This window comes from Silurus meridionalis, chromosome 1, assembly GCF_014805685.1.
Source record: "Silurus meridionalis isolate SWU-2019-XX chromosome 1, ASM1480568v1, whole genome shotgun sequence".
Taxonomy (NCBI): domain Eukaryota; kingdom Metazoa; phylum Chordata; class Actinopteri; order Siluriformes; family Siluridae; genus Silurus; species Silurus meridionalis.
This window is the reverse complement of record NC_060884.1, coordinates 17,485,569-17,513,041: the sequence shown is the minus strand read 5'-3', so window position 1 is coordinate 17,513,041 and position 27,473 is coordinate 17,485,569. Positions and strand designations below refer to the sequence as shown.

Sequence of the window (27,473 nt, the reverse complement as noted above, 5' to 3'; positions counted from 1 at the left end):
CTCTCTCATTCCCTCTTTCTTTCCCTCTCATGCCCAGAGAACAGATAGGTATCAACTCATTCCGCCACGAGCTTCCATTAACCTGTTCATAGGTTGCAAAGAAAGAAATCTGTCCATTTCTCTTTCATCTCTCTTTCTCTCACTCACACTTTCCTTGTCACTCGCTTTCTCGTTTCCCATCTGTCTCGGTAAGAATCACAAAAGATAATTTCCTTTTCAAATGACTGCGGCCCCCTCAGATGACCCCTGGGCATTGAGGTAATTCAGAGCGAGAAGGAGAGAATGAGACTTGCAGGAAGACTTCCATCGGCACTGCGGCCCAAACGCCACATAACACCGCATTCATTATAGCAGAAAATAAAGCTGATAAGGAAGAACAGATAAGTCGCTGGCCACACAAAGAATGGCCGCATTTAGAGCCTTGATGGGATTTTTTTTGTCCATAAATGATACATTTTCCAGTTACAAAAGCAAAAAAAACCCAAAAAACAAGCAATGTGGTTTTATATGGAGTAGCTGTTTGTTGTTCTTCCACATAGTTGGAGGCACACAAATGTATAGCATGTCTTTGGCTGTGGTAGCATTACATTTTCCCTTCACTTGAACTAGGAGACCCAAACCTTTTCCAGCATGACAGTACCCCTGTACACAAGGCCAGCTCTATGAAGGTATGGTTACAAGGCTTTGAGTCTTAAATTATGAGGGACATGCTATAGAGATCTGACATTAACCCTATTTAACACCTTCGGGATGAACTGGAACACTGACTGCACCCCCAGCCTCCTCACCCTGGACCCTACATCAGTATCTGTATAAGTATCATTAATAATGTGCTAAAGTTAAAATTTCTACAACTAAAACTAGAGGAACATCTTACCAGACAAGTGGAAGTTATTATAACACCTAATGCAGACTAAATGTGGAATAGTATGTACACACACACACACACACACACACACACACACACACACACACACATATATATATATATATATATATATATATATATATATATATATATATATATATATATATATATATATATATACACACACACACACACACACACACACACACACACACACACACACACACAGTGGGTACGGAAAGTATTCAGACCCCCTTAAATTTAAATAACCCCCTTAAATAACTCTGTTATATTGCAGCCATTTGCTAAAATAATTTAAGTTAATTTTTCTTCCTCATTAATGTACACATAGCACCCCATATTGACAGAAAAACACAGAATTGTTGAGATTGTTGCAGATTTATTAAAAAAGAAAACTGAAATATCACATAGTCCTAAGTATGCAGACCCTTTGCTCAGTATTTAGTAGAAACACCCTTTTGATCTAATACAGCCATGAGTCTTCTTGGGAAAGATGCAACAAGTTTTTCACAACTGGATTTGGGGATCCTTTGCCATTCCTCCTTGCAGATCCTCTCCGGTTCTGTCAGGTTGGATGGTAAACGTTGGTGTACAGCCATTTTTAGGTCTCTCCAGAGATGCTCAATTGGGTTTAAGTCAGGGCTCTGGCTGGGCTATTCAAGAACAGTCACAGAGTTGTTGTGAAGCCACTCCTTCATTATTTTAGCTGTTTGCTTAGGGTCATTGTCTTGTTGGAAGGTAAACCTTCGGCCCAGTCTGAGGTCCAGAGCACTCTGGAGAAGGTTTTCGTCCAGGATATCCCTGTACTTGGCAGCGTTCATTTTCCCTCAATTGCAACCAGTCGTCCTGTCCCTGCACCTAAAAAACACCCCCACAGTATGATGCTGCCACCACCATGCTTCACTGTTGGGACTGTATTGGACAGGTGATGAGCAGTGCCTGGTTTTCTCCACACATACCGCTTAGAATTAAGGCCAAAAAGTTCTATCTTGGTCTCATCAGACCAAAGAATCTTAATTCTCACCATCTTGGAGTCCTTCAGGTGTTTTTTAGCAAACTCCATGCGGGCTTTCATGTGTCTTGCACTGAGGAGAGGCTTCTGTCGGGCCACTCTGCCATAAAGCCCCGACTGGTACTGGGCTGCAGTGATGGTTGACTTTCTGCAACTTTCACCCATCTCCCGAATGCATATCTGGAGCTCAGCCACAGTGATCTTTGGGTTCTTCTTTACCTCTCTCACCAAGGCTCTTCTCCCCTGATAGCTCAGTTTGGCCGGATGGCCAGCTCTAGGAAGGGTTCAGGTCATCCCAAACATCTTCCATTTAAGTATTATGGAGGCCACTGTGCTCTTAGGAACCTTAAGTGCAGCAGAAATGTTTTTGTAACCATGGCCAGATCTGTGCCTTGCCACAATTCTGTCTCTGAGCTCTTCAGGCAGTTCCTTTGACCTCATGATTCTCATTTGCTCTGACATGCATTGTGATCTGTAAGGTCTTATATGGACAGGTGTGTTTGGCTTTCCTAATTAAGTCCAATCAGTGTAATCAAACACAGCTGGACTCAAATGAAGGTGTAGAACCATCTCAATGATGATCAGAAGAAATGGATAGCACCTGAGTTAAATATATAAGTGTCACAGCAAAGGGTCTGAATACTTAGGACCATGTGATATTTCAGTTTTTCTTTTTTAATAAATCTGCAAAAATGTCAACAATTCTGTGTTTTTCTTTCAATATAGGGTGCTATGTGTACATTAATGAGGAAAATAAACGATTTTAGCAAATGGCTGCAATATAACAAAGAGTGAAAATTTAAGGGGGTCTGAATACTTTCCGTACCCACTGTATGTAGGGCCAACAAGTCTGGTTTCCAGCATATGTCTGCCGAACCTATTTAGTCGGGGGCTCAAAACCCCCCTTTGACCATGTTTTCCCATTATCACCTGCTTTTTATAATTGGTTAATCATACACCTGACTTTGATTCTACAAAATCTATGACTTTGTGCTAATGTACTGTGCGCACATGTTAGAATTAAAAGCCAAAGAGTAGTCAGATCAAATATTAATTTGAATTAAATTTTCTATTTTTCGCTTACTTTATATTTCGTAAATGATAAAAAATAAAAATTCAATATATTCATTTGAAAGCATTCTTACTATTTCTTCACACCTGCATAAACATTTGCATAGTACATTTCTTATATATATATATATACAGGGAGTGCAGAATTATTAGGCAAGTTGTATTTTTGAGGATTAATTTTATTTGAGGATTTAATTTGAACAACAACCATGTTCTCAATGAACACAAAAAACTCATTAATATCAAAGCTGAATATTTTTGGAAGTAGTTTTTAGTTTTAGCTATTTTAGGGGGATATCTGTGTGTGCAGGTGACTATTACTGTGCATAATTATTAGGCAACTTAACAAAAAACAAATTCATACCCATTTCAATTATTTATTTTTACCAGTGAAACCAATATAACATCTCAACATTCACAAATATACATGTCTGACATTCAAAAACCAAACAAAAACAAATCAGTGACCAATATAGCCACCTTTCTTTGCAAGGACACTCAAAAGCCTGCCATCCATGGATTCTGTCAGTGTTTTGATCTGTTCACCATCAACATTGCGTGCAGCAGCAACCCAGACACTGTTCAGAGAGGTGTACTGTTTTCCCTCCTTGTAAATCGCACATTTGATGATGGACCACAGGTTCTCAATGGGGTTCAGATCAGGTGAACAAGGAGGCCATATCATTAGATTTTCTTCTTTTATACCCTTTCTTGCCAGCCACGCTGTGGAGTACTTGGACGTGTGTGATGGAGCATTGTCCTGCATGAAAATCATGTTTTTCTTGAAGGATGCAGACTTCTTCCTGTACCACTGCTTGAAGAAGGTGTCTTCCAGAAACTGGCAGTAGGACTGGGAGTTCAGCTTGACTCCATCCTCAACCCGAAAAGGCCCCACAAGCTCATCTTTGATGATACCAGCCCAAACCAGTACTCCACCTCCACCTTGCTGGCGTCTGAGTCGGACTGGAGCTCTCTGCCCTTTACCAATCCAGCCACGGGCCCATCCATCTGGCCCATCAAGACTCACTCTCATTTCATCAGTCCATAAAACCTTAGAAAAATCAGTCTTGAGATATTTCTTGGCCCAGTCTTGACGTTTCAGCTTGTGTGTCTTGTTCAGTGGTGGTCGACTTTCTGCCTTTCTTACCTTGGCCATGTCTCTGAGTATTGCACACCTTGTGCTTTTGGGCACTCAGTGATGTTGCAGCTCTGAAATATGGCCAAACTGGTGGCAAGTGGCATCTTGGCAGCTGCACGCTTGACTTTTCTCAGTTCACGGGCAGTTATTTTGCGCCTTGGTTTTCCACGCTTCTTGCGACCCTGTCGACTATTTTGAATGAAACGCTTGATTGTTCGATGATCACGCTTCAGAAGCTTGGCTATTTTAAGACTGCTGCATCCCTCTGCAATATATCTCACTATTTTTGACTTTTCTGAGCCTGTCAAGTCCTTCTTTTGACCCATTTGCCAAAGGAAAGGAAGTTGCCTAATAATTATGCACACCTGATATAGGGTGTTGATGTCATTAGACCACACCTTCTCATTACAGAGATGCACATCACCTAATATGCTTAATTGGTAGTAGGCTTTCCAGCCTATACAGCTTGGAGTAAGACAACATGCATAACGAGGATGATGTGGTCAAAATACTCATTTGCCTAATAATTCTGCACTCCTGTATATATATATATATATATATATATATATATATATATATATATATATATATATATATATATATACAGTTCAGACCAAAGTTTGGACACACCTGCTCATTCAAAGAGTTTTCTTTATTTTCATGACTATGAAAATTGTAGAGTCACACTGAAGGCATAAAAATGTGGAATTATATACATAACAAAAAAGTGAATTGAAAATATGTCATATTGTAGGTTCTTCAATGTAGGCATCAAGAGAATGCCAAGAGTGTGCAAAGCAGTAATCTAAGCAAAAGGTGGCTACTTTGAAGAACCAATATGACATATTTTCAGTTGTTACATACTTTTTTGTTATGTATATAATTCCACATGTGTTAATTCATAGTTTTGATGCCTTCAGTGTGACTCTACAATTTTCATAGTCATGAAAATAAAGAAAACTCTTTGAATGAGAAGGTGTGTCCAAACTTTTGGTCTGTACTATATATATATATATATATATATATATATATATATATATATATATATATATATATATATATATATATATATATAGCAAAATGTAACTTTATTTACAAAACATGCTCTACATGATGTATATTCCTCTGTGAACACACACTCATGATGAACTTCTTTTAACAGCTTCTCGATCCAGCCTTAAGAATGATTTCATTACATTTCAAATATTTAAATAAATACTTTTGTTATATAGATTAAAAAAATATATGAATTCATTTCTTAATTAAAAGTAATATTAGAGAACAATCTGTTCCATTGCTTGGAAATGTATACTATGAGTCACTGCAATTAGGGATGGAAACGTTCACACTCCGTTTTCCAATTATACTTCTATGTGATAGGAAAATCCTACCTTAGTGTGTGTTCTAGTGAAGTAATTGCTAAAATGGTGACTTCTTCCCATCAAACAGCTGACAGATAGAAAACATATGACAATTTGGCACACACAATAACAAATTCCCATTTCACACTGCGTTATTATATCCAATATTGAGATACCTGGATACAGAACAGTGAGCGGCAAGCAATCAGATCAACATCCTTTCAAGTTCTTTCAGGCCGTTTTTTTCTTCTCCCAGTTCATCTCAAATATTTTCTAAATCCAACACTTTCCTTTATTACACTCTGTGCAGTTTTTATTATGGTGTGGGAAAAATCTAATTTGCTTCTGTTTGTTTGACAGTATTTCAAACTAATTCAGGTTGTCAAGGTGCTGCCTGGACAAACAAAGCAGATGGTGTTTGTGGAAACAGGCCCTCAGCTCCTTGCCCACTAACCATTTAAAGTCCCCTACAGCTGGCAGAATACTGCTTTTGAAATGTATCCTTGCTGTGTTTCTTATATTTCCCACACCTCCACCTCACAACCCCCGGTGTGATTAAAGGAGCTGTATAGTTAGGAGCAGTATAAGTAAAGAAGCTACCATATGCTGTATTTAACACTACTGAGTGAATAACATTTGCATTATGACAGCAGTATGTTGTTTTTTTGACAGTTAAATGTGATCTAGCCTTATTATAGATGTACAGTTTGGTACATTCATCTATATTGATAAATTTGTCAATTATATATTGATTTATTTGATTCTACATATTCATTTGTTTACTAATAAATCCAAGCGATTTATTTTTAGAGATTCACCTTAGAGGCTTTTGGACCTTGACTTTTAAGCACAGAAGGACATATATTGTCTACAAATTGAGAGAGAACGTGGTGCGAGCATGATGAGGTTACAATTAGATGTGATCTGTGCTGCTTTAATTGAATATCCTTTCCTCAAATTCTGTGTCTTCTTGCTTTGCATCCCTGACTCAAAGGTATATTAGGGGAGGAAAAAAAATTCATTTGGAGTTGGACATGGTTTGGTGATAAAAGGCTTATCCTCCCTTCTCTGCTATTTGGGAGCATTTGCCTTAGTCTATTACGGGAAGATTAAATCAAAAGGAACCAAGCTTTATTCATTGGCCAAGCTGGATATATCTTATATGAGGTTTCATAAAAGGGAGTGTTTAATATTAATGAAGTTTTGCCTACATGAAGACAAATCACTGAAGGTTTGCGGTTTGGGGGTTTATAGAGAACACAGAGGTTAATTTTGCTATCTGGATCTAGATTTACATCATTGTTTGTAGATTAAAAAGGTCTTTCATGGGAATGAACTATTTGTGTTTGCCCTCTCCTCAGAGGAAACGTTCAATGTCCTGCTGTCTGATTAATCTTAATGAATTATGCAAATAGACTTTATCTCCATTGATTTCTGAATGTTTCTGTATTGTTTTATTAATGCAATTTTGGATTGATTTATACAAAGTGCTCTCTCTCTCTCTCTCTCTCTCTCTCTCTCTCTCTCTCTCTCTCTCTCTCTCTTTCTTTTCTTCTTTTACTTCTTCTTCTCACTTGGTGCATTACCGTGTTTTGTTATTCAGGCCCTTTCTTTTATTAAAAAAACCTCCAGTGGTCTCTGGCGAATTGCACACACGAATAATAAATGAGTCATTTAATGTAATTTAATGACTTTTAACAAAACAAGACTGCAGTGTAGACTGCTAACAGTAACCACTCTTCTCCACTCCGCACTCCAACTCTCTATAGCCCGCACCCCCTCCCCACACCCACAGCATCCCCAGAGCCTGATCTTGGGAGCATGTGTCCTTAATTTCTTCTAATTAATTGTATTTATTATCAGGACTACCCTATGGTGAGAGAACAGTTTCAATTACAGGAGTAAATTTGACATTACAAAACATAAAAGGCTCTAACTAATGACCTGTTAGCAGCACCTGTCTGTCGGAAGCCTCTGGAAGCCAGGCAGTGGAAAGAACCTACTTGATTGACAGTAGGTTCTTCCATATACAACATATTAGTAATTTGACTGAAAACATGTGGATTAGTGTATTAAGTATTCCTCGAGTGATTCATAAAGAAAAAGTCTTTTGACATTACTACGTACATATTTTCATTTTGTAAGATTTCCATCAAACCAAGGCCAGACATTTCTGCTCCCCAAGAAAATTATAAACCTTATGGAAACATAACGATAATAGGATTTAGGCAATGATGTGAATGCAAATGCTTCTGACATGGTAAAGAGATAGGTTAATTAGAAACATAAAAATACATTGCTACGCATGAATTATACATTATTAGTTTCCACATGATTTATATGAACACCTCAGATGTAATTGGCTTATAAAATGGCAGCTTGTGCATTCGAATCAGGACATTCCAGGATTATAAAACATGTAGCATTTATCCTAATGTCTGATTTTATATTCAAAGGAATAGGCTTATCAGTTAACATGCTAGGAGGAAAATTGCAAATGATGTGGACGTGAACCTTAAAAGGAACATACAGTAAGAACATGGCAATTTAAAACAAATTGCAACTATAAATAGAAATGTTTTATATAAGAACAATCTTTTTTTTTTGCCTACTTACTGATCTTTTACATTCCTAATTGTTTTTTTGTTTTTTTTTTCTTGTATCAAAATGGAAAAAAAAATATTATGTAATGATCCGGATGTGGAAATGGTCTAGAAGTATTATATCAACAAAGGCAATTTGATAGCTCCTTAAACCCCATATTACGTGACACATTGTGAATGAACACAATCTATTCAGCAGGTCTAAGAAATGAAAGGAAAGGTAAGATGCTACTTTATAAACATGAAACATTACTAATCTCCTTTTGCTCTCTCCACTTTCAAACATATCCCTCTCATCTCACAAAGGACGAACAAAGGTCATAAAAAACATTGTGGTGAAAGCCACTTATTCTCAAATCCCATAACTGCACTTATGACAAAACATTTTGTCAGCAACATAATGTGATGCAGAGACACAAATATAATAAATATGATCGTAATGAAGGATTTGGGTCGTGTCTAGACACAAAGTATGAGAGTAAATAAATCCCCTCTCAAACTCATCCAAAATAAAACTGGGCTCACCTTGCATGACTCATGAGTAGCATTAAACCTGACATTTTCACCTCATACATAAACAAACAAAGAGAGGGGGTGAGGGGGCATTGCTTGTATTGTATTCATATTTCAAACATCTGCATTGCCATTCATATTTAGGAGGAAAATCAGTTTGTCCATGGTGGCAGGTGGAAAAGCCACACTGAGCAATAACAATCAGGTCCCCAACCTGCATGTGCTCTCTACATCTCCAGTCCTAGCCTGGAGACCTGCAGACCCAATCCTCCTCACAGCTTCCTCGCCAGACACCAGAGCACGCTCTGCATGCAGATAAGGATTCCCGGAATGGTAATGCCTAAGCTTTCACACATATCCAAGCATTCAGTTTTTTTCAGGCTATGCGGTGTCCACCATTGTCTCAGACAGATTAAGATTTAAAGACACCCAACATGGAAGGGAATGGTTAATCCTTGTCCCCAAACCACTGTCTCGTCTCTCCCCGGTCACTGCAGTCTCCCTGAGACCACTCATATTCTCACCACTGTTGGAGGCTTATTAGCTTTGCTTATTGATGTCTTTACTATGTGTTCACGATTCCCTTTATTCTTGGCTGTTGCAAATGGTCTGTGGTGCAAAGCATCAAGAGCAAATAAAGGAGAGATGTGCGAGCGTGCTATTAGGGAAGTCAAGACCTGTGCAACCCTTTGAATTCTGCCGTGAATACAAATGGAACGTGAGTCATCTGGTGCTCCTACACGCTATCATGAGGAAACAATCAAATAAATTGCGGATACTCCTTGCTAATCATACCGCCTTTTTAATGCTACACTTGTGCGTAAGCTGTGATTTAGGGTAACACATTAGCACATTAGTACCTGAAAATGATGTTTATGGCATGGTGAGGGGTATCACTTGTGTCACTTGCTCCTCTCAGCAAATGACATGTTGACTTACCTCCGAGTGCTTCTCCTCATTCTACCACCGGTAATTCTAATGTTAAATTAGCCAGGCAGAAGTACTGTCTAATGGTATTATGCTAATAGCCTTACCTCTGTCTTCCACAATTTAGTCTGAAGTGCTCTGTGATAGCTGCATAAGCACTTTGCGAATCACAGACTGACAAAGTGGCTTCTGCACAGAGCATATCTTCAGAAAAGGATGTGTGCCAGTCTTGCTTCAAATATTAACATAAGTTGGTGATAATCTTGACAGTTTAATGACATTTATTACTGGTTATGAAAAACAGCAGCATAAGCGCAAGGGTTTATGAAAATGGCTATGCGTCGTAATGCAGCAAAGCTTTGCAATACATTTAAAAGCAGTTGCTTCTACTGTTCTAAAGACTGTTGTGTCTGTGTCTGCAGTCGGCATAGTGCCAGTGTTTGGTGTGTCACCTACTCAATTCTTTCAAATATTGTGTGAAGGTTTTCCCATAGTGATACTTTTATTTAAGATAATACTTACACTTTTTACTCAATAGCAGTCACTGTCTTTTTTTTTTTTTTTAACAAACAGCAAATCTGTGATTGTAAAGTTATATTCATTTTCATTGGGCCACTTCCAAATACTCCAAATATCATAGTTTAGACTTCTCATATATTCTTAAATACTGTAATGGACTTCTTTCAATGGCACAAGTTCATTTTCAAAACACAAGTGCTCTGGATTTTCTCTTAAAAGTAAACACCCACAAAGATCAAAAATGTTCCTATAAAAGAAGAAAGAAACGTTAGCATCAAGGGATGGAGAAGGGAACACAATCGGATCGGCTCTGGAACACATACACTAGTTAATGAACTTTTCAAAGCTGATGTAGTCTCAAAAAAAAGAAAAAAGGAAATGCCACTCCTAGTTCTGCAAAGTGCTTCAGCATCTCTGGATTAACATCTTGCTTTCGTGTCAATTTGTCAAGATCTTGGTGAGCACAAAATTTTACATGATGGAAGTTCTTGTCCAGTAGCTATAAAACATGAATGGAAGTTTGGAAGGCTGCCCGGAGAAAGCAAACAAGTTCTGTTTGACAGTTTCCATTTATAAGGATATCGGTATTCCACTTGAAATCCAACTACATTACTTCAACTGTCCTCAAGCAGTCTTCAAGTCTTGGTTCCAGCATTTCCATAATTTGATCTAAGATGATGAGTTCCAGATATTCCATACTACCGTGTAACCTGAAAAAGAAGACTTATTTTAAAATTAAAAAAAATTAAATTACAATGCATGTATTTCAATTTAAATTTAGAATATCACTGACAGCAAATTGGCAAATATGATATTCCAGTATATTAGTAAAATTTAATACAGAAACGTGAAACAGTTACAACATTACAGTTTTGGTATAGTCACAAAAAAAGTCATAAAAGTCCCATGTATTAGGTTTATAAAAAATGTATTAGATGAAAAGCTCATTGAAAAGATGAAAAGATTTACTGTGTAATAATGCAGTTCATCCTGGAATCTTTACCTGCAGAGACATTAAGGTTTCCCTTCACCTTTAAAGTACTTAGAGTCAAATCAAGTAGGTGATTATTGCCATTCCTTGATATAGCTTATATCGATTGAAACTTATAGATGAACAGTACACAAGTACACCAAATACACAACAGTATGGGACAAGTGCAGTACAATAAGTACACTGAAAGCAGTCTGTAAACTGTCAACTATTGTTCTATCAGCAAAGTAAGAATAGCTACAATATTTAGCAATATTCAGTTTACTGTTTTCGAATCGTTTGCTGTGATTTTATTGTTTGTGTCAGTGTTTAAACTTTACAGTTTTCTATTTCTTTTCCATAAATAAGCTTGCGTTATCATCTTCATTTACTGTATTTTCCACTTCCTGTCGGCTGTGTTCTCTTTCCCAACAGGAACTGGAAATGAGCAGCAGCTTGCTTATTATGGTTAAACTTAGGATTAAGACTTATTTATAAATGTGAAATTTACATTGTAATCTATTACTTTCTGTAAAACTGCTTTAAGACAATGTTTTGGCAAATATTTAAAATATTTTTTTTTTATTTGTGTGTGTGTGTGTGTTTGTGTGTGTGTGTGTGTATGTGTGTGTGTGTGTGTGTGTCTGTGTGTGTGTGTGTGTGTGTGTGTGTCTTCTCCAGTTGTGAACCTCCACATCAATTTTACCCTTTTTAAATTTTTACTACAAGCTACAGTATCTACGCTGACAAGTTATAGTTACTGCGGTTTTGCCAACACTCCATTGTGCTAATGGTGGGCTAAGATCCACTGTATGTCCTCTCACTTGTCTGAGTATTGAGTTTCAGTGTCTAAGGTTTGTACAGGTTTAGTGTGAGTAATGTTTATGAAGATTTATTAAGAAAAAAACGTCGTCACAAGAAAATGCAGGCTGGTAAAAGTTTTGTTATTTAAAAATCAATAAGAAAAAATTTAGATTTTTTGTTATACATTGATAATAAAAAAAAAAAAACTTGAAATGATAATGAGAAAAGAGAATTTTTTAATTGTATATTTTAGCATTAATTGTTTCTAGTAAATTAGTTATTTTGTCATACACTTTCTTATTATTAATGAAAATAATTTAATTCATTGTATACCGTAAATTAAATGTAAAACTTGTATAAAAATTTAATTTAAAAAAGGCTAGAGTATGGTTTTTAGAGCCCCCAGCATTTCATTTATGTCTAAATTTGCAATCTAATGCGATTAATCTTGTTCATTAGAATCCATGTAAGTTTATCAGCATGAGATCAGTCTGCAAAAGGAACATCTGTTATAGACTTCATGTCCTTCTCGCCTGAGCTCTCCTCGTTATCTAAGCCATAACTGCTCCTGTTAAATCTTCTTTCCTACAAATGAGGTGTTAGCACTGTGGTTAACTCATGCTCACACCCCTCCCTGCTACAGCACCTATCAGGCTCATTAACTTCGCCAGCTCTTCCAACTCAGTGGCCACGACCCAAAATACCGTTCTGGAGCGTGCTGGGATGGGAGGTGAGAGCTCTGTCGGGCCTGGGAGCCTTTAGCATGCCGGTCTGGTCTTGCTCCTGCTCAGTGACACACACACACACACATACACTGGCAGGGTGGAGGGCGCAGCAAGTTGAGGTTAGGTTATGTCTCTGTATCTGAGGACGAGGCTGTGCTACTTGGCTGTGCAGGGAATCCCAGTGTAATCTACACCTTCAAATCAGAGACAGCAGGGAGCTGGCAGGAGCGCTGACGAGATGGGAGGTGTTTAGGTCACTTCCTACTTGTGCACTCCCCAGTGCATCACATGCAGTCTTCTGCTAACGTGTTGATGCTGGTCAGATTGCACGATGTAATTGGTCCTGCCTGAAATTCCAGCTGTTGTAATTTATAGCATTTACATTTACAGCATTTGGTGCATGATTTACAGATTGGGTTCTTAACACTTTATGGTAGTTAAAGCACTGACAATAACAAAAGCCTCTCTAGTCAATACCTTCTAGGAAAAATGGTCATATCTCTCTCTTCTTCAGGTAGAATTGTCTGACATGGAGCAAATCTGTTTATCAGTGGCCTTGCAGGACTACAATGCTTTATGATGGATGTAAAACAAAAGCATGACAGGGCAAGGCTAACTGATAGTTTACAATCATCACTGCCCTGAAAATATAGCCAAAATCCGACCAATCAGGAGCTCCAAACGCGTCGCCATGGTGACACATTTGGGATTCCACACTCGCTGTATTCTAGACATGTGTGAGGGCGGTGGCCTGGAGAGCTTCAAAAATCAAATGCAGCCAGGTTTGAGAGGTGCAGGCAGCACCTCAGAGGCAGGCTTGCCACTGCAGTGATGGGGAGTGTTCTAGCATGCATTATTTAAGGCAGCTAAAGTGAAAAAGGGCTTCCTCACATACCCCCCTTCCTCTGTCAAATGAATAATTTAGGAACTGGCTGAAGAAGGTGTTTGGTTAGTGAAACTCCTTGGGCTAACGGATGGCTACAAGCCCAGTGTGTCAGTGTTAAGATGTGCATACTGACACATACAGGCATGTACCTAGAAACTCACAAAATACACACACACACAAAGGCTCAAATGCAGAGTGCAAAAATATGGATTGTAGAAATATTTACCCAGAAAGCTCATGTCGGAAACATTTTTTTCTAAGTTGCAGTACTACATTTAAGTTCACTTTATTTCACTTTGAAAGGAAAATTTCATCTGGGTCAAATAGCAATGTGACGTATTCACACTGGGGGTCTGAATAGAAAGCGAGGCTTTCTTCTCTATCTATTGGAATGGGATAAATGATTCCACAGAAAGTAATGCATGTCCTACAAGATTGTTATTTTGAGTAAAATATAAATTAGATTTTTTTTAAATATTCTTTTTATGGCTAAGCTTAGCATGATTTTATCCTCCACTTTTAGTTAAGCAGCAAATAAATTTGATTTGCTTTTACTCTTTTGCTCTTCAAAATCTATTCCACCAAATGTTTAGCAGCTTGATGAGGCAATTTGAATGCTATCTAATCCCATAAATATCTGAAGGTTTCCGCAACTGTAAGTGATGATACATGATTGAGTTGTTGGTGAAACAAAATGACTGTCAAAACACTTTGCCAGTTTAATGACTTCTGAAGGAAAACGTTTTAGCTGTGTCTTTTCTCACCCTGGTTGTCTTGACTTTGTTGCCGGTGCTGCAGCTCCATCCTTTAAGATCTGGCAACACCTTACATTCCTCACTGTCCATACAAGGCTGCATCTGGCACCACCACTTCTGTGCTACTATAGATGCTATGAAGACAGAGAGAAATGAAGATAATAACTTTCTCTCTCACACTGGATCACTCATTCCGGATAGCTGTAGAAACTGCAATCACATTTAGAGAGAAAAAAAAGGAAAAACCTCACTCAAACACATACAACAGTTACCGTATATCTAATATTTCCAAGGGTGAAGCAGTATGAAAAAACTATTTTCTATCATTTTTTTAATCTATCTTGTTTTTTAACTTCCTCTCCCAGACTGGGAGTGTTTCAACAGTTGCTGCGTAAAATACATCACTAGATTGCTGCTGCGCTCAAGAAATAAGAAAAAAGGTTATGATGTCAAGAGGCATGAAAATAAAGTGAACAATGGTGAGAAATGATAACAGCGGTAAAGGCTAAGAGGGTTAAGGCCAAACACAGGGCTAAAGCCAAAACACCAAACGAGGAGTGCAGAAATATTAGACAATAGGGTCAAGGGCCTGGAAACCGGACAGCTCCAAACAGCTGAGTCACTAGCAGTCTTCAAATGACATCTTAAAACCTACCAAATCCGGAGGTCCTTAAATATGCGCTTTTTGGATTAAAAAAAACATAAAATCTTGCTTCTTAAATATTTTTCTTTAAACTAAATTTATATAAAAACTTACTATATTCTTAATCTGTGTCCTAATAAACAAGTATTAGAAAGTATTTATTGATGGAAACATCGAAACACTTTGTAAGTTGCTCAGGATAAAGGGATCTGCCAAATAGCATAAAAGTACATACAATATATCGACAAATGTTTGTGGACCCCTGACCTTGAGATTATTAAGTGCTTTTTGAACATTCAATTTAACATTTAGTCACCATTTGCTGTTATAATTACCTCTACTTCTCTGGGAAAATGTTCCACTGAATTTTGGAGAGTAGATGTGTATATTTGTGCCCACTCAGCCACAAGGGCTTTAGTAAACGCAGATACTAAAATAGGTTGAGGAGACCTGGGGGTACAGTCAGTGTTCCACTTTATCACAAAGGGTGTTTAGCAGGTGTTCAATAGCAGGCCACTCATAATCTTTCACTCCAACCCATGTAAATCTCTTTATTGAGCTGGCTTTGTGTACAGGGACATTGTCATGCTGGAACAGATTTGGGTCTCCTAGTTCAAGTGAAGGGAAACTTAAATTCTACTGCATTCAAAGACACAATATACACACGCTATACACACGCTACACAATTATATCCAACTTTGTGATAACAGTTTGGGGAAGAACCACATATGCTGTCCATATAATGATTATTCTCAAATCAGCAGAAACCAAGATTTATAAGTCCAGGCAATGTATTTCAGAATCAGAATCAGAATCAGGTTTATCGGCCAAGTGTGTTGACACACACAAGGTATTTGTTCCGGCTGTTAGTGACTCTTAAAGTACAGACATAAATAAAACTATACATTCAGCTTGGACTATACAATACAAAACAGACAAGACAAGACAATGCAGACAGTGTGAGACAATATAGACAGTATTAAATAAGAATACAGATTATATGACAGATCAGTAATGTACATGAAGTGTGAGAGTGCATGGTAGTGCAAATAACAGTATTTTTTATATTTCAAATCAAAATTTGAGATATTGTTTCTTTTTCAAATCAAAACTATCCAGTTTGCGACACTGTGCCCTCTACAGCATTTGCTGGAGGGGATAACTGGAACGTGTAAACATCTGAGCAACTTTGACAAGGGGCAGACGTAGCAAAAGTACACACATCCTTCACTTAAGTACAAGTACATATAATCATGTTTTAAATTACTCTGGTAAAGGTCGAAGTACTGACTACACTTTTTTACTCAAGGTAAAGTAAACAAGTTTGGGCTCTAAAATGTACTTAAGTAAAGAGTAGCCATTACTACTACCTGTTTTAGTGTCACGCCGGTCTGGGCCTTACATCATATAAATAATAGGGCTGTCAATTGATTAAAATATTTAATCACGATTAAAAATTAATTGCACATTTCTATCTGTAGTTAACGTACCATAAATCAATACTTTTTAAGTTTGTAATACTCTCATCAACATGGGCATTGACAAATATGGATGCTTTTCAAATGTAAGTTTATAATCAGTGAAACTAAACTCAGCATAGAGCATAAACACAAAATATTCTTGTAAAAGTATTTTTGTGCTTTAAATTACGTCATCAAAAATCATCAAGATACCAAACGGAACCCTTGTTATGTTTCCACACGGACGGTTAATGAGCTGATACTGAAGAAACTTAAATAATCAGAGAATATTTGTTTTTGGTGGGTTTATTTTAAATGAGACATTTCGAGCTTTCTATTTAGATATTTATGTCTGTAAGGCAAGTATTTACTGAGAAGCAGGTTGTTTTATTTGTGTCTGTGAAGAGAGATGACAGAGATAGCAGAGAGTGCCCCCTGTCTGTTTTCGTTATTTTACAAAAGCACAGTGGTTTGTTATAAGTTTTGTTGTTATTATAAGTGTATACAGATTCTAATAATGTATTGCTCTTATTTGTTCGATCAAAAAAGAAGAAATTAGGAAATGAGGCCACAAAATGCACCGGCAGGTTTGTCGACCACAGAGGGTTAATTGTGTGCATCATGGCAGATTTTGTTGATGACCCGTGCAAAGGCAAGAAATAAATGAATGGACTGAAAACTGCGCACAATGAAAAAAAAAATATTGACATTTCACCAATAGATTAAAACTAAAGTAACAAGTCTGGTTTGAAAATGTAAGAAGTAGAAAGTACAGATATTTGTGTAAAAAATGTAATCAGTGAAAGTAAAAAAATGTCTGAAAAATAAATAGTGAAGTAAAAAATGATCATACAAAAAAAGTATTTGTACTTCATTACTTCCCACCTCTGACAATGGCCATATACAGATGTCTAGATTAGTAAACCAGAGAATCTTAACTGTAAGGCAAGCTGTTCAAGCAACATCATTGGTGCCTAAGGCTCATTGATGTGCATGAGGAGCAAAGGTTAGCCCATGTGGTCCAATGCCACAACAAGATACATCACAGCTTGCTATGTTGGGGCTGCATAGCCACAGACTGGTCTGAGTTCCCATGCTGAGATAGCACTAAGATGTACTATGGGTAGAATTCAAGAAAGCCTATTTGAAGGCAGTGTGAAGCTCTGCTCAATGTTCTACCACGAATCCCTGGGGCCTGGCATTCAGGTGGCTTTTACTTTAGCACATACCACTTACCTGAAAATTATTGCAGACCAAGTACATCCCTTCATGGTAATGGCACAGTTGTATGTCTTACTAAAATGCACTTGTGTTCATTAGGTTCTGATCTTGTAATAGGGCACCTTAAGAAACTCAGAACTCTGGAGGAGGCAGGAGGGCAGGAAGAATTTGGCAGTATATTACAGAGCAGAAAAGAGGATCAGGATCGATTGACCTGTCCAGAGAGAAAGAGCCTGTCGACATGTTATTAGACAAGCAGGCTCTGCCGTGCTCCAGTGTGCAGGAGGACGATGGTGTCATGCTGAAATGGCTCTCGAATCTGTAGTGACAGGTGTGAATGATGAGACGGCAATAGAGATGTGTACCTCTAGTTTGATGGGCAGAAAGAGTTTGGGGCACGTTTTATCGATTACATGATTTTACATTACCCAGACAATTCAATTCTGACCACTAAATCAAATGAAGTGTTTACATCAGTACATGTGTTTACATTTTGCCTGTAATAGGTTTGTCTCTAACAAAATGTCACTTTATACAAAAACATTACTCTATTTACATAAAACTATTTGCTCTTGTATGATGGTAGGTGTGTAGTGGAATATAAAATAACCTTTTTTTTTTGGCAGGTAAAAAAAAAAAAAAAGATGGATACTATCAGTATTCATCCCAGGTCCTCAGATGACAGTAATATTTCACATGAAATCAAAGCCAAGGCAAGATGAGAAAAGCAAATCCTACCATCCACACAGGAAGGAGCTGCTCTGGTGGTGCCAGCGACTTGTCCAGGAAAGCAGGAGCACTTGACAGTTTGAGAGCGCTCTTCTATTTTGTTCTTGTTACAACAACGGTGTGCTGCTATGACCTCACAGGTTCCTGCCTTGACATGTACTGCAAGAAAATGAAACATGGACACGAAGCCATTAAAACTGGACAGCTGTTTAAACTATGATCCTGCAGGCATTAAAATCTGAAAGTTTATGTTTGCTTTCACCTCTGGTTCTTGGCAGCAAGGAAAAGTAATATTGCAATGGCAAAGGGGTCACTTTTTTTTAACACAAAAACAAACATGTTAGGATATGGCAGTGTTATATGTCTGAGGGTTATTGGAAGATTTCCTGTATTTGGTTTCCTTGCATTTGGTTATAGTTTTAGTTGAATATCTTAAATAGTTGATATATATATATATATATATATATATATATATATATATATATATATATATATATATATATATATATATATACATTTTGAGGATAGTTAGGGTTTTCCAAAGAGGCCAAAAAGCATGTATGGCGAAACAAAAACAAAAACAAATCACACTTTACTTATTCTAGTAGAAAAAGAAAAAAAAAACATTTTCTCAAAGTTTTAGTGTTCTTTTCAAATCAGCCTTAATTACATTGGTAAAGATTTTCAATTTACAACTTGAGCTAAAAATTGATTGAAAAAGGGGCCTCCATCTTCCCATTAGTGGGCCAATCTGAAAATCTCATCAACAACATTAAAAACATTTTGTCTCCAATCAATAAGAAGCCATGCGGAGACACACAAAAGGGCCTATCGTGTGGAGGGCCAATCGCTCGCTGGAGAAAGAAAACAGATTTGTTTGTGGGCATGTATGGGTGAAGGTCTGAGCTAGTTTTTCGCATGATTATTTTGCAGTCCAAGGAACACGTAGTGTGACACTTAATTTAGAGAGTTTGAACAGTTAGAGTGAATATTTTAAGTTTGCTTAGGTTGATGAACATTGGGTGAACTGGGGGGCAGGCTCCTTTTGTTTTCGATCGATGAACCCTTAAATAACAATTGTCTGCATAGCAGATTACAAATTATCCTAGGCTGTTAAAAATAATAAAATTATTTCACTCCTAATCAAAATTGTAGGCTCAAGATACCTAGGGAGATGTCTCACTTAACTATAGGGCCATGCATTCGTGTCAATTCTACCATGGTTTGGATTTTCTAATAGAGGTGAAAACAATATGATCTATCCACCAAATCTGATCCCCTGACCCTGTGTGAAGAAAAGAAAAAGCATTACAGAAACCCAGCATGAACTTTTCTCTCACAGGAGCAATGAGAATCCATACTTGATGACACCATCCCATTGCTTCATGATCTTTGCTAAGAGGGTTTTGTGTCTTCACCCTGACATTTGTGTAAAATTTCTATGCCATGCAGCACCTACAATCAATAGATTTCACTTAAAGCACCCAGCCTGGTCATCAACTAGCAAATAAGGGTGCATGAATCAGGTGAGCCGCTAGGGGCTAACAGTAATATAGACTGGCACTGGGCCACAGACCTGCAGGATGTCAGTCTTCTTCATTCAAATCCACTGATTCTTGATTGATAAGTGATTTATCATTACTGAAGGCTAATGGAAAAGGCTGGCAGGCAATATCACCCTCAAATATATTTGTCACTATCTGGAGTGATTGAGCAGGTCTGAATAATTGCCACAGGTTTAACTATATTACATATTTAAATCTTAATTTGTAATATTGTAATTTATCCTTTTTTTAATGTCCTTATATCCTTTTTTATACATAGAGTAAAAATGTGTATTGTATGGTGTAACAGACTGTTTCCTGTACATATGGCAATAAACTCCTGAATCTTGTTCAATAATAATAGCCTACATGGTCAGAATTCTTAATCAATAAATTGATTATAGTATATGAAGCACTGAAGTAGGTCCTAAACCCCAGAGAACCACTTTGAGGTGCTTTGTATCATTGTGAATTGCTGCCTGCTTGTTATAATTAGTTATTCATGATTCTCTGCAAATAATCAGAAAGTATTTAGATTTATTTAATTATGTATATATTGGTGCTCAATATATAAGAATAGTAATAGTTAGTACCACTGGCATGTGAAGCAGTTATTACTATTACTTTATGCTTCTTCTTTTTTTGCTATTTGATGAAGGGTTTTAAGTAGACATGCTTTGGAAATTCTACCTGCATGTCTTCCCCTCACCACATCCATAAACCTTTTCCTTGGCATTCCTCTTTTCCTCCTGCCTGGTGGCTCCATCCTCAGCATTCTCCTACCGATATACCCCATGTCCCTCCTGTGCACATGTCCATCTCCATCCATCCAGCCATCTCAATCACACCTCTCTCACTTTGTCTCCAAAATGTCCTACATGCAATGTCCCTCTAATAAACTCATTTATAATCCTGTCCATCCTCATCACTCCCAATGAAAATCTCAGCATCTTCAGCTCTGCCATTTCCTGCTCCACCCTGCCTGCACTCTTTTCTTCACATCTTTAACACACTCTCCATTACCTCGCACATTTGACCCCAGGTATCTAAACTCATCCACCTTCACAACCTCTTCTTCCTTCAACTGCACCACTCCACTACCCTCCCTCTCATTTACACACATGTACTCTGTCTTACTCCTACTGGCTTTCATTCCCCTTCTCTCCAGCATGCACCTTTCCAGGCTCTTCTCAACCTGCTCACTACTCTCACCACAAATAACAATATGATCCGCAAACATCATAGTCCACGGAGACTACGGTCTGAGCTTGTCCATCAACCTGTCCATCACCACTGCAAACAGAAAAGGGCTTAGAGCAGGGCTTGATGCAGTCCAACCTCCACCTTGAACCAGTCTGTCGTTCCTTCTGCACACGTTACTGCTGTCAGTCTGTCCTCATACATGTCCTGCACCACCCTCACATACTTCTCTGACACACCTGACTTCTTCATAAAATACCACAACTCCTCTCTCGGCACCCTGTCATAGGCTTTTTTCAAAATCCACAAACACACACTGCAACTCCTTCTGACCTTCTCTATACATCTCCATCAATATTCTGAAAGCAAATATTGCATCTGTCATGCTCTTCCTTGGCATGAAACCACACTGTTGCTCACAGATGGTTTTTCTTCCCTCAGCCTGGCTTGCCCCACATCATGGTGTCACTGATCAACTTTATTCCCCTGTAGTAACTGCAGGTCTGCACATCTCCCTTATTCTTAAAACTTGATACCAGCACAATCCTTCTCCATTCCTCAGGCATCCTCTCACCTTAAAAAATTTTGTTGAACAATCTGGTTAAAAAATTCCTACTTACTGGTTAAAAAATGTCCACTCTTCATCTAAATAGCTGCTCTCACTTTCTCCTTACTTATCCTAGTCCTCACTGTCCTCCTCTTATTCTTCACTTCCAAAGCCAACCTACAGATCAGCATTGGATGATGATCTGTAGGATATGCATCTCCTGCATAGAACCTGTGTGCACCTTCCTCCACTCTTATACATCACCATATGATCCTCCTCCTTCTTAAAATAAGTATTTACCACTGCCATATTCATTCTTTAAGCAAAATCTACCACGATCTGCCCTTCCACATTCCTCTCCTTAAGGCCATACCTACCCATCACCTCTGTTCCCTTCACTTACATGCCTATTGAAGTCTGCTCCAATCACCAATCATTCATTCCTAAGTACACTCTGCACCACTTCATCTAACTCACTCTAGAATTTTTCCTTCTTCTCCATCTCACAAACCACTCGTGGAGCATAGTCACTGATGACATTTATCATTACCCCTTCAACTTCCAACCTTCTGTTCAACACCCTATCAGAAACTCTCTTCAACTCAACTACACTCTTACAAAGCTCTTCCTTCAGGATTCCCCCCAAACTATTTCTCTTTCCATCCACACCATGATAGAACAGTTTAAAACCCTGTTTTAAAAAAGAAATTCTGATTTGTGATCCACATATTTGATTTGGCACGTTTTATGCTGTATGCCCCTCCTAACGCAACCCTCCCCCTTTTATCCGGGCTTGGGACAGGCACTGTCTTATGCAAACGTAAGGGCTGGGTTTCATTTTAACAAATAAGTATTTAATTTTATTTGTTTCATTTTAGAATATACATTGTTAAAAAAAGATAAGGATTTAAATAAGCAAGAAGGTAAGAATATTTGCTTCCATTGGAAAATTACTGCCATGATTAATGTTTCAGCTGGCAACAAGTTATTTAACCCTATCTGCATTAAGTAGATTAAAAAGAAATTTAAACAACCATGCTGGAAGATATATCCTGTGGTTGTGGAATAGATGTTTTGTTCAAGAAGGGTTAAATTATTGGCCTGCATCAAGCAGAAAATAACAACAACTAGAGGTTGCTAAAACTACTAAAATTGGGTTAAGAACGGGCCATTATTGAAACCAGGAAGGATAGTGGTGAAATATCACTTAGATTTTTTTCCCAGACCTTAACCCCTTAAACCTGAGAATCTTTTTGATGTATTAGAGAAGACCAACTCTTCCATCATTAATACAAGATCTTGACAAGAAATGAATGCAACTTTGAAATGGAAAAAATGTTGTGACATTGCATAAGCTTATCAAAATGATGCTACAACAAATCCATGCCATAATCAAATCAAAAGGTGGTCCAATAATATATATATATATACAGGTTGTCTCCAATTTACGATAAAGATGCGTTCCAATGACCCATTATAACTTGAAAATATTGTTTATATATGGCCTAGCATACCCAGGGGGGCTTAAAGAATGGTGAATAGTATGGGGTAGTTTACTGTAATTTGTTAATAATTTAACAAAGTACAGTACATAATTTAGCAAAATGTGCAGTACCGTAATAAACGTTCCAATATATATGTATGTTGTTGCTTAATTTCTTTTTACAACAGGACGCAAAACGGAATATCAGAATGTGGTGAAAATGGAGTAGCATTCTCATTCAGACTTGTGTGTGGACAGATGGTGTGGGAAACAGACTGTGCGGCCTCAAAATAGATATACACTTCTTTTTTTGCAATAAAGGTTTACTTCCAGCATCAACAGCTACTGTATATGTTTTCCCCAGTTTATAAGTATTTACAAATAGGCTGCATTACAGTTATCTATAGTGTATTTGGAACACTATACTAATACAGGGTATTTGCTGTCAAAACACCCTCACATTTTCATGACATGGATTCTTTTGAGATTCTGATCCATGTTAACATGATAACATCACGTAATTCCTGCAGATTTTCAGTTCTACCACATCCCAAAAGTGTTTAATTGGATTCAAATCCAGTGACTGGAAAATCCACTGAGGGGCACTGATCACATTGTCATGTTCATAAATAATTTTGCTTCGTGACATAGTGCATTATCATGCAGGATGTTGCCATTAGTAGATAAATTGTGTAAATTGGATAAATTGTGACTTTAAACCACAATTAGCTGATTAGATAATTGTATGAATGAGTAGGTGTACAGGTGCTAATAAAGTGTTAAGTGAATATATGTAACAGAAAAGAAAACATTCAAAATAATTACCCTAAAATAAAGCAAATTAAATGCTGCAGAAATACTTAAGTAAACAACAGTGGCAATATAACCTCAAAACTTGAAAGATTTCTGTGCGGTGCATATAAATGTTGTCTGGGTATTTTTATAACCACCCAAGATATATATTTTGTCTGACAATTCCAAGCATACAGATATTCATCAGTATCATAAAATAGTTCTGACATTTTTCAGCAGAAGTCGCCAACCCTGTCTCTCCACACAGATTCCCATGAATGTGATTTGATGTAAAGCATCTAACACTGAGTTATGTGACATTACAAGGGTAAAGGCTACTTACACATAAAACTGAGAATATATTGCATCCGACTGACTGATCATACAGATCATACAGGCTTTTCTCTCCTTTTCAAGCTCCTTTTGTGGCCTGTCAGGCAGGTAAGAGTAGACCTTTTGAAATGTTGAGTGGTTGCTTATGCCCAAACAGTGCACATACTGTACAAATAGTGGAAACATAGGAACAGAAAATCTAAAACCACCCCCTGTGCTCATATCAAATTATCATAACACAGCCCCTTTTTGCCTTTGACTGCAGCAGAAGAAGGACCAAAGACTTTGTGTTTCCAAAAGTGCTGTGAAGAGTGTATTGTTTGCCCAGCATCGTGTTAGAAAGAACACATAAATGCTCAGAATGACACACAGCATTCACAACATAGCAATTATTGTGGCAAGATAATCTAAACTAGTTTACCAGTTTACTCCTTGGAAATAAATAAATAATAATGTCCCAAACCCTAAATGGGCCTTCAGTCGGGAGTTACCTGACTTAATCCACCTCTTAATACCACCACTATCACGTCACACTTATAGAAACCATCAATACTATACAAAAACGCAATATAACAATTTGTGGCATTACAGAGAGAGAGGAATTTCACATATGAAAGGTGAATACCATTTTACTAAAGCATGAAACCCTGTTAAGAAAACTCCAAACCTCTACACTACCAATTCAACTGTGCCACCTACATCATCTGGAGCAGTTCAGAATCAATATTTGTCTAATAACATGACAAAAACATAAAAATGTAATTAAAATACAACCTACTCACCAGAGGTGTATACTCATAATTTGCACCACTCCTCAGAAGCTGTAAGCCAGTGGTACCGCTCGTATTCACTGGTCTGGAAGTGCCGAACAAACCCATTTTCTGGGCTGAGACAAGCTAGCTAGCTTCAGGGTTGGCTGACCTCTTCTCACAATGTCTAGCTTTTCTTGAAAATGGATTTTTAAGTATGTCTGGGACCAAATCAATTTCTCTTCCTCTGTAGGCATAAAAAAGTCTAACTCGGATGTATCAATGTGTGCAGAGCACTAAAGACGTGTTTTGCTAGCCAAACTTGGTTGTAACAGTTTCCCTCCGACCAACCATCAGAGGACGGAAAAAAGCTGACGCTATTCTGGGCCAGGTAGCTGTCCCTGTGAGGCGAATTTGAAATCTGATTGGTTAAAGAAGCATAGCTATTTCTTAAGGAGACTATGGTAAAAATGCCAGCAATACAGATTTTAAAAGCCCTGGGCAGATTAGATTGATATGGCAGCACAAAGAGGCTAAAATCTGATTGGACAAAAAATCTAACATCCACATACACGTACTGGAAGCAGTGCAGCCAAGAGAAACACTACAAAATGAAGAGAATAGACTGTTGGGAATAAATTAATACAGTTACATGAAACAAATATTAGAATTTAGGTTGTAAATGTAGGTCAGTGATTCTGATAGTGTTTAGGCCAGCAGAGAAGGCCTTGCTAGCCCTGACCGCCCACCATTGCTTTTATAGATTTAACAAAAAAAAAATCATTATTCAGGAAATTAGCAAGAATTAAACAAATGCATTTCTGAGAGCCCCCATTTGTTTGTGAATTCACTGTGGTGAAGTGTTTGGGGAAAAAGCTAGAAACAGGAAAATCGTCTTCTTGTACACAAAATTAAAAAGGTTCAAATGTTGGATTTAAAATTCAACACATCTGGCTTTAATGTTTTTCAACTTTTCATGAACTGTGTGATGCCACTAATTGAACTGAACAAATTTGACTTGTTTTTCTTTCTTTCAAAAAGCTCTTTGCAACTTTACCTACAAGACTTTAAAGAAATCAAATGAAAAAAGCTATTCTATTTAAAGTTACTCTATCTTTTTGTTTCATTCTTGCAAATTCCCTTATCAATGACTAGTTGATTAGATTTTGCTATTTAGATTTCTTTTTTTGCTTAGCAGTATATGTACTAGATAAACGTTCTCTGCAGCACTATGCATTCTCCTCAACTATATGCAAGGCTCAATAAAGGAGGATGGATTGTATTGATTTTGTCTTCAGCAAGTAAAGTAACATCATGAAGTATTCATAGACACTTTGCTGACTATATCAGACAATCACAGTGCATGTTATGTTTTTTAAACAAATGGCACAGCTGTGCAGTGGCATTTGTTTGGCACTGCTTATTGTGATTGTGTTTTGTAGATCTAATTACACTATGCCTTACTTTGAGACCTTACACCCGTAGCTGGCAGTTGCAGTTAAACCAGTTAGTCAGTTAGTTAGTTGGTTAGTTGGTTGGTTAGTTGGTTGGTTGGTTGGTTGGTTAACTTATGACAAGCTGAATTGTGGTAAGCTGTAACAAATTAGCTTCTCATTCATTTCAAAGTCCATTAATGATAAAAATATGAAATGGGTATGGAACACATGGACAGTGATGCTCAAGCACATCAAAATATCTGTGATTAAACTCGCTTTCCCTAGATCTTTCCTAAAACTTATTACTCAGTGTGATGGCAGGAAACAAGAAAAAGCTCTTTTCTTTTTTCTCCTACTTTTTTTTTCCTAGCAAAGTGTGCGAGTGAGAGGAGCAGAGTGGCAACCCAATTACCACAGGCATTGGCGTGACAATTTACAGCAAGTCACTTATGAAATTGTTATGAAGCAATGAAGGAGTTGGCCATCTGTGGTACATGGAAAAGGGAGATCAAACAGCCGGGCTTTTTGCAGCTCCAGTTACACAATTAGACCAAAGGGGATGAGGAAGAGGATGAAGAGCAGTCACTGAGCCTGGTTCAAAAAAAAAAAAAAAAAACTCAGATGAAAAGATGTTACATGAAATACACTTTATTGGGCTCTGTCTTTGTCTTCTATCCCACTAAGGAATGAAGCCTTGAAGTGGAATCCTTTGCCAGTGAGTTATAAGGGTTAAGGCTCCATCAACTCAACAGACCATGGTTAGGCAGCTAATGTGAAGTCCAGTCAGTGCTTCCAATCAAGTCTGAGTTCCAAACTACGCAAAAAAAAGAAATTAACACAACAGAAGGGCACACAAAAGAAGCTAGCATGAATAAATGATAGAGAAACACGTTTGAAGGCAGCATTTCTATGGCAGGCATGACACATGCTGTCAGCTTCTTGTTGCTTTGACACTTTTGAGGTTGAAGCTGGGCATGCTGGGTGTTAAAAGTAAATTAGCAGAGATAAAAATGAAAAGCAGAAGTGAAACACACAAAAGCTGAAATACTACAAAATACCAGCAAACTCCTGCACAATTCGTTGCAACAATGCACCGTTAGAGGTTACTTCTGATCAATGGTCTTTCCTTGAAGAATCACACTACCATCCCCAATTGCTATGCC

At 37.6% G+C, this 27,473-nt stretch overlaps 1 protein-coding gene across 3 annotated transcripts in view; it reads right to left on the bottom strand.

Moving 5' to 3' along the window:
- Positions 1 to 10,169: 10,169 nt before the first annotated feature.
- The window catches only part of tafa3a (TAFA chemokine like family member 3a), a 72,254-nt gene continuing 54,950 nt past the window's right edge, over positions 10,170 to 27,473 (bottom strand). For all 3 annotated transcript variants that reach the window (XM_046858651.1, XM_046858744.1, XM_046858702.1), the window contains exons 3-5: positions 18,236 to 18,385; positions 14,183 to 14,307; positions 10,170 to 10,743 (exon numbers count right to left, since the gene is read on the bottom strand). In XM_046858651.1, the coding sequence (XP_046714607.1) occupies positions 10,732 to 10,743; positions 14,183 to 14,307; positions 18,236 to 18,385 (287 nt within the window). In that variant the 3' untranslated portion in view covers positions 10,170 to 10,731. The remainder of the gene's footprint in view (positions 10,744 to 14,182; positions 14,308 to 18,235; positions 18,386 to 27,473) is intronic.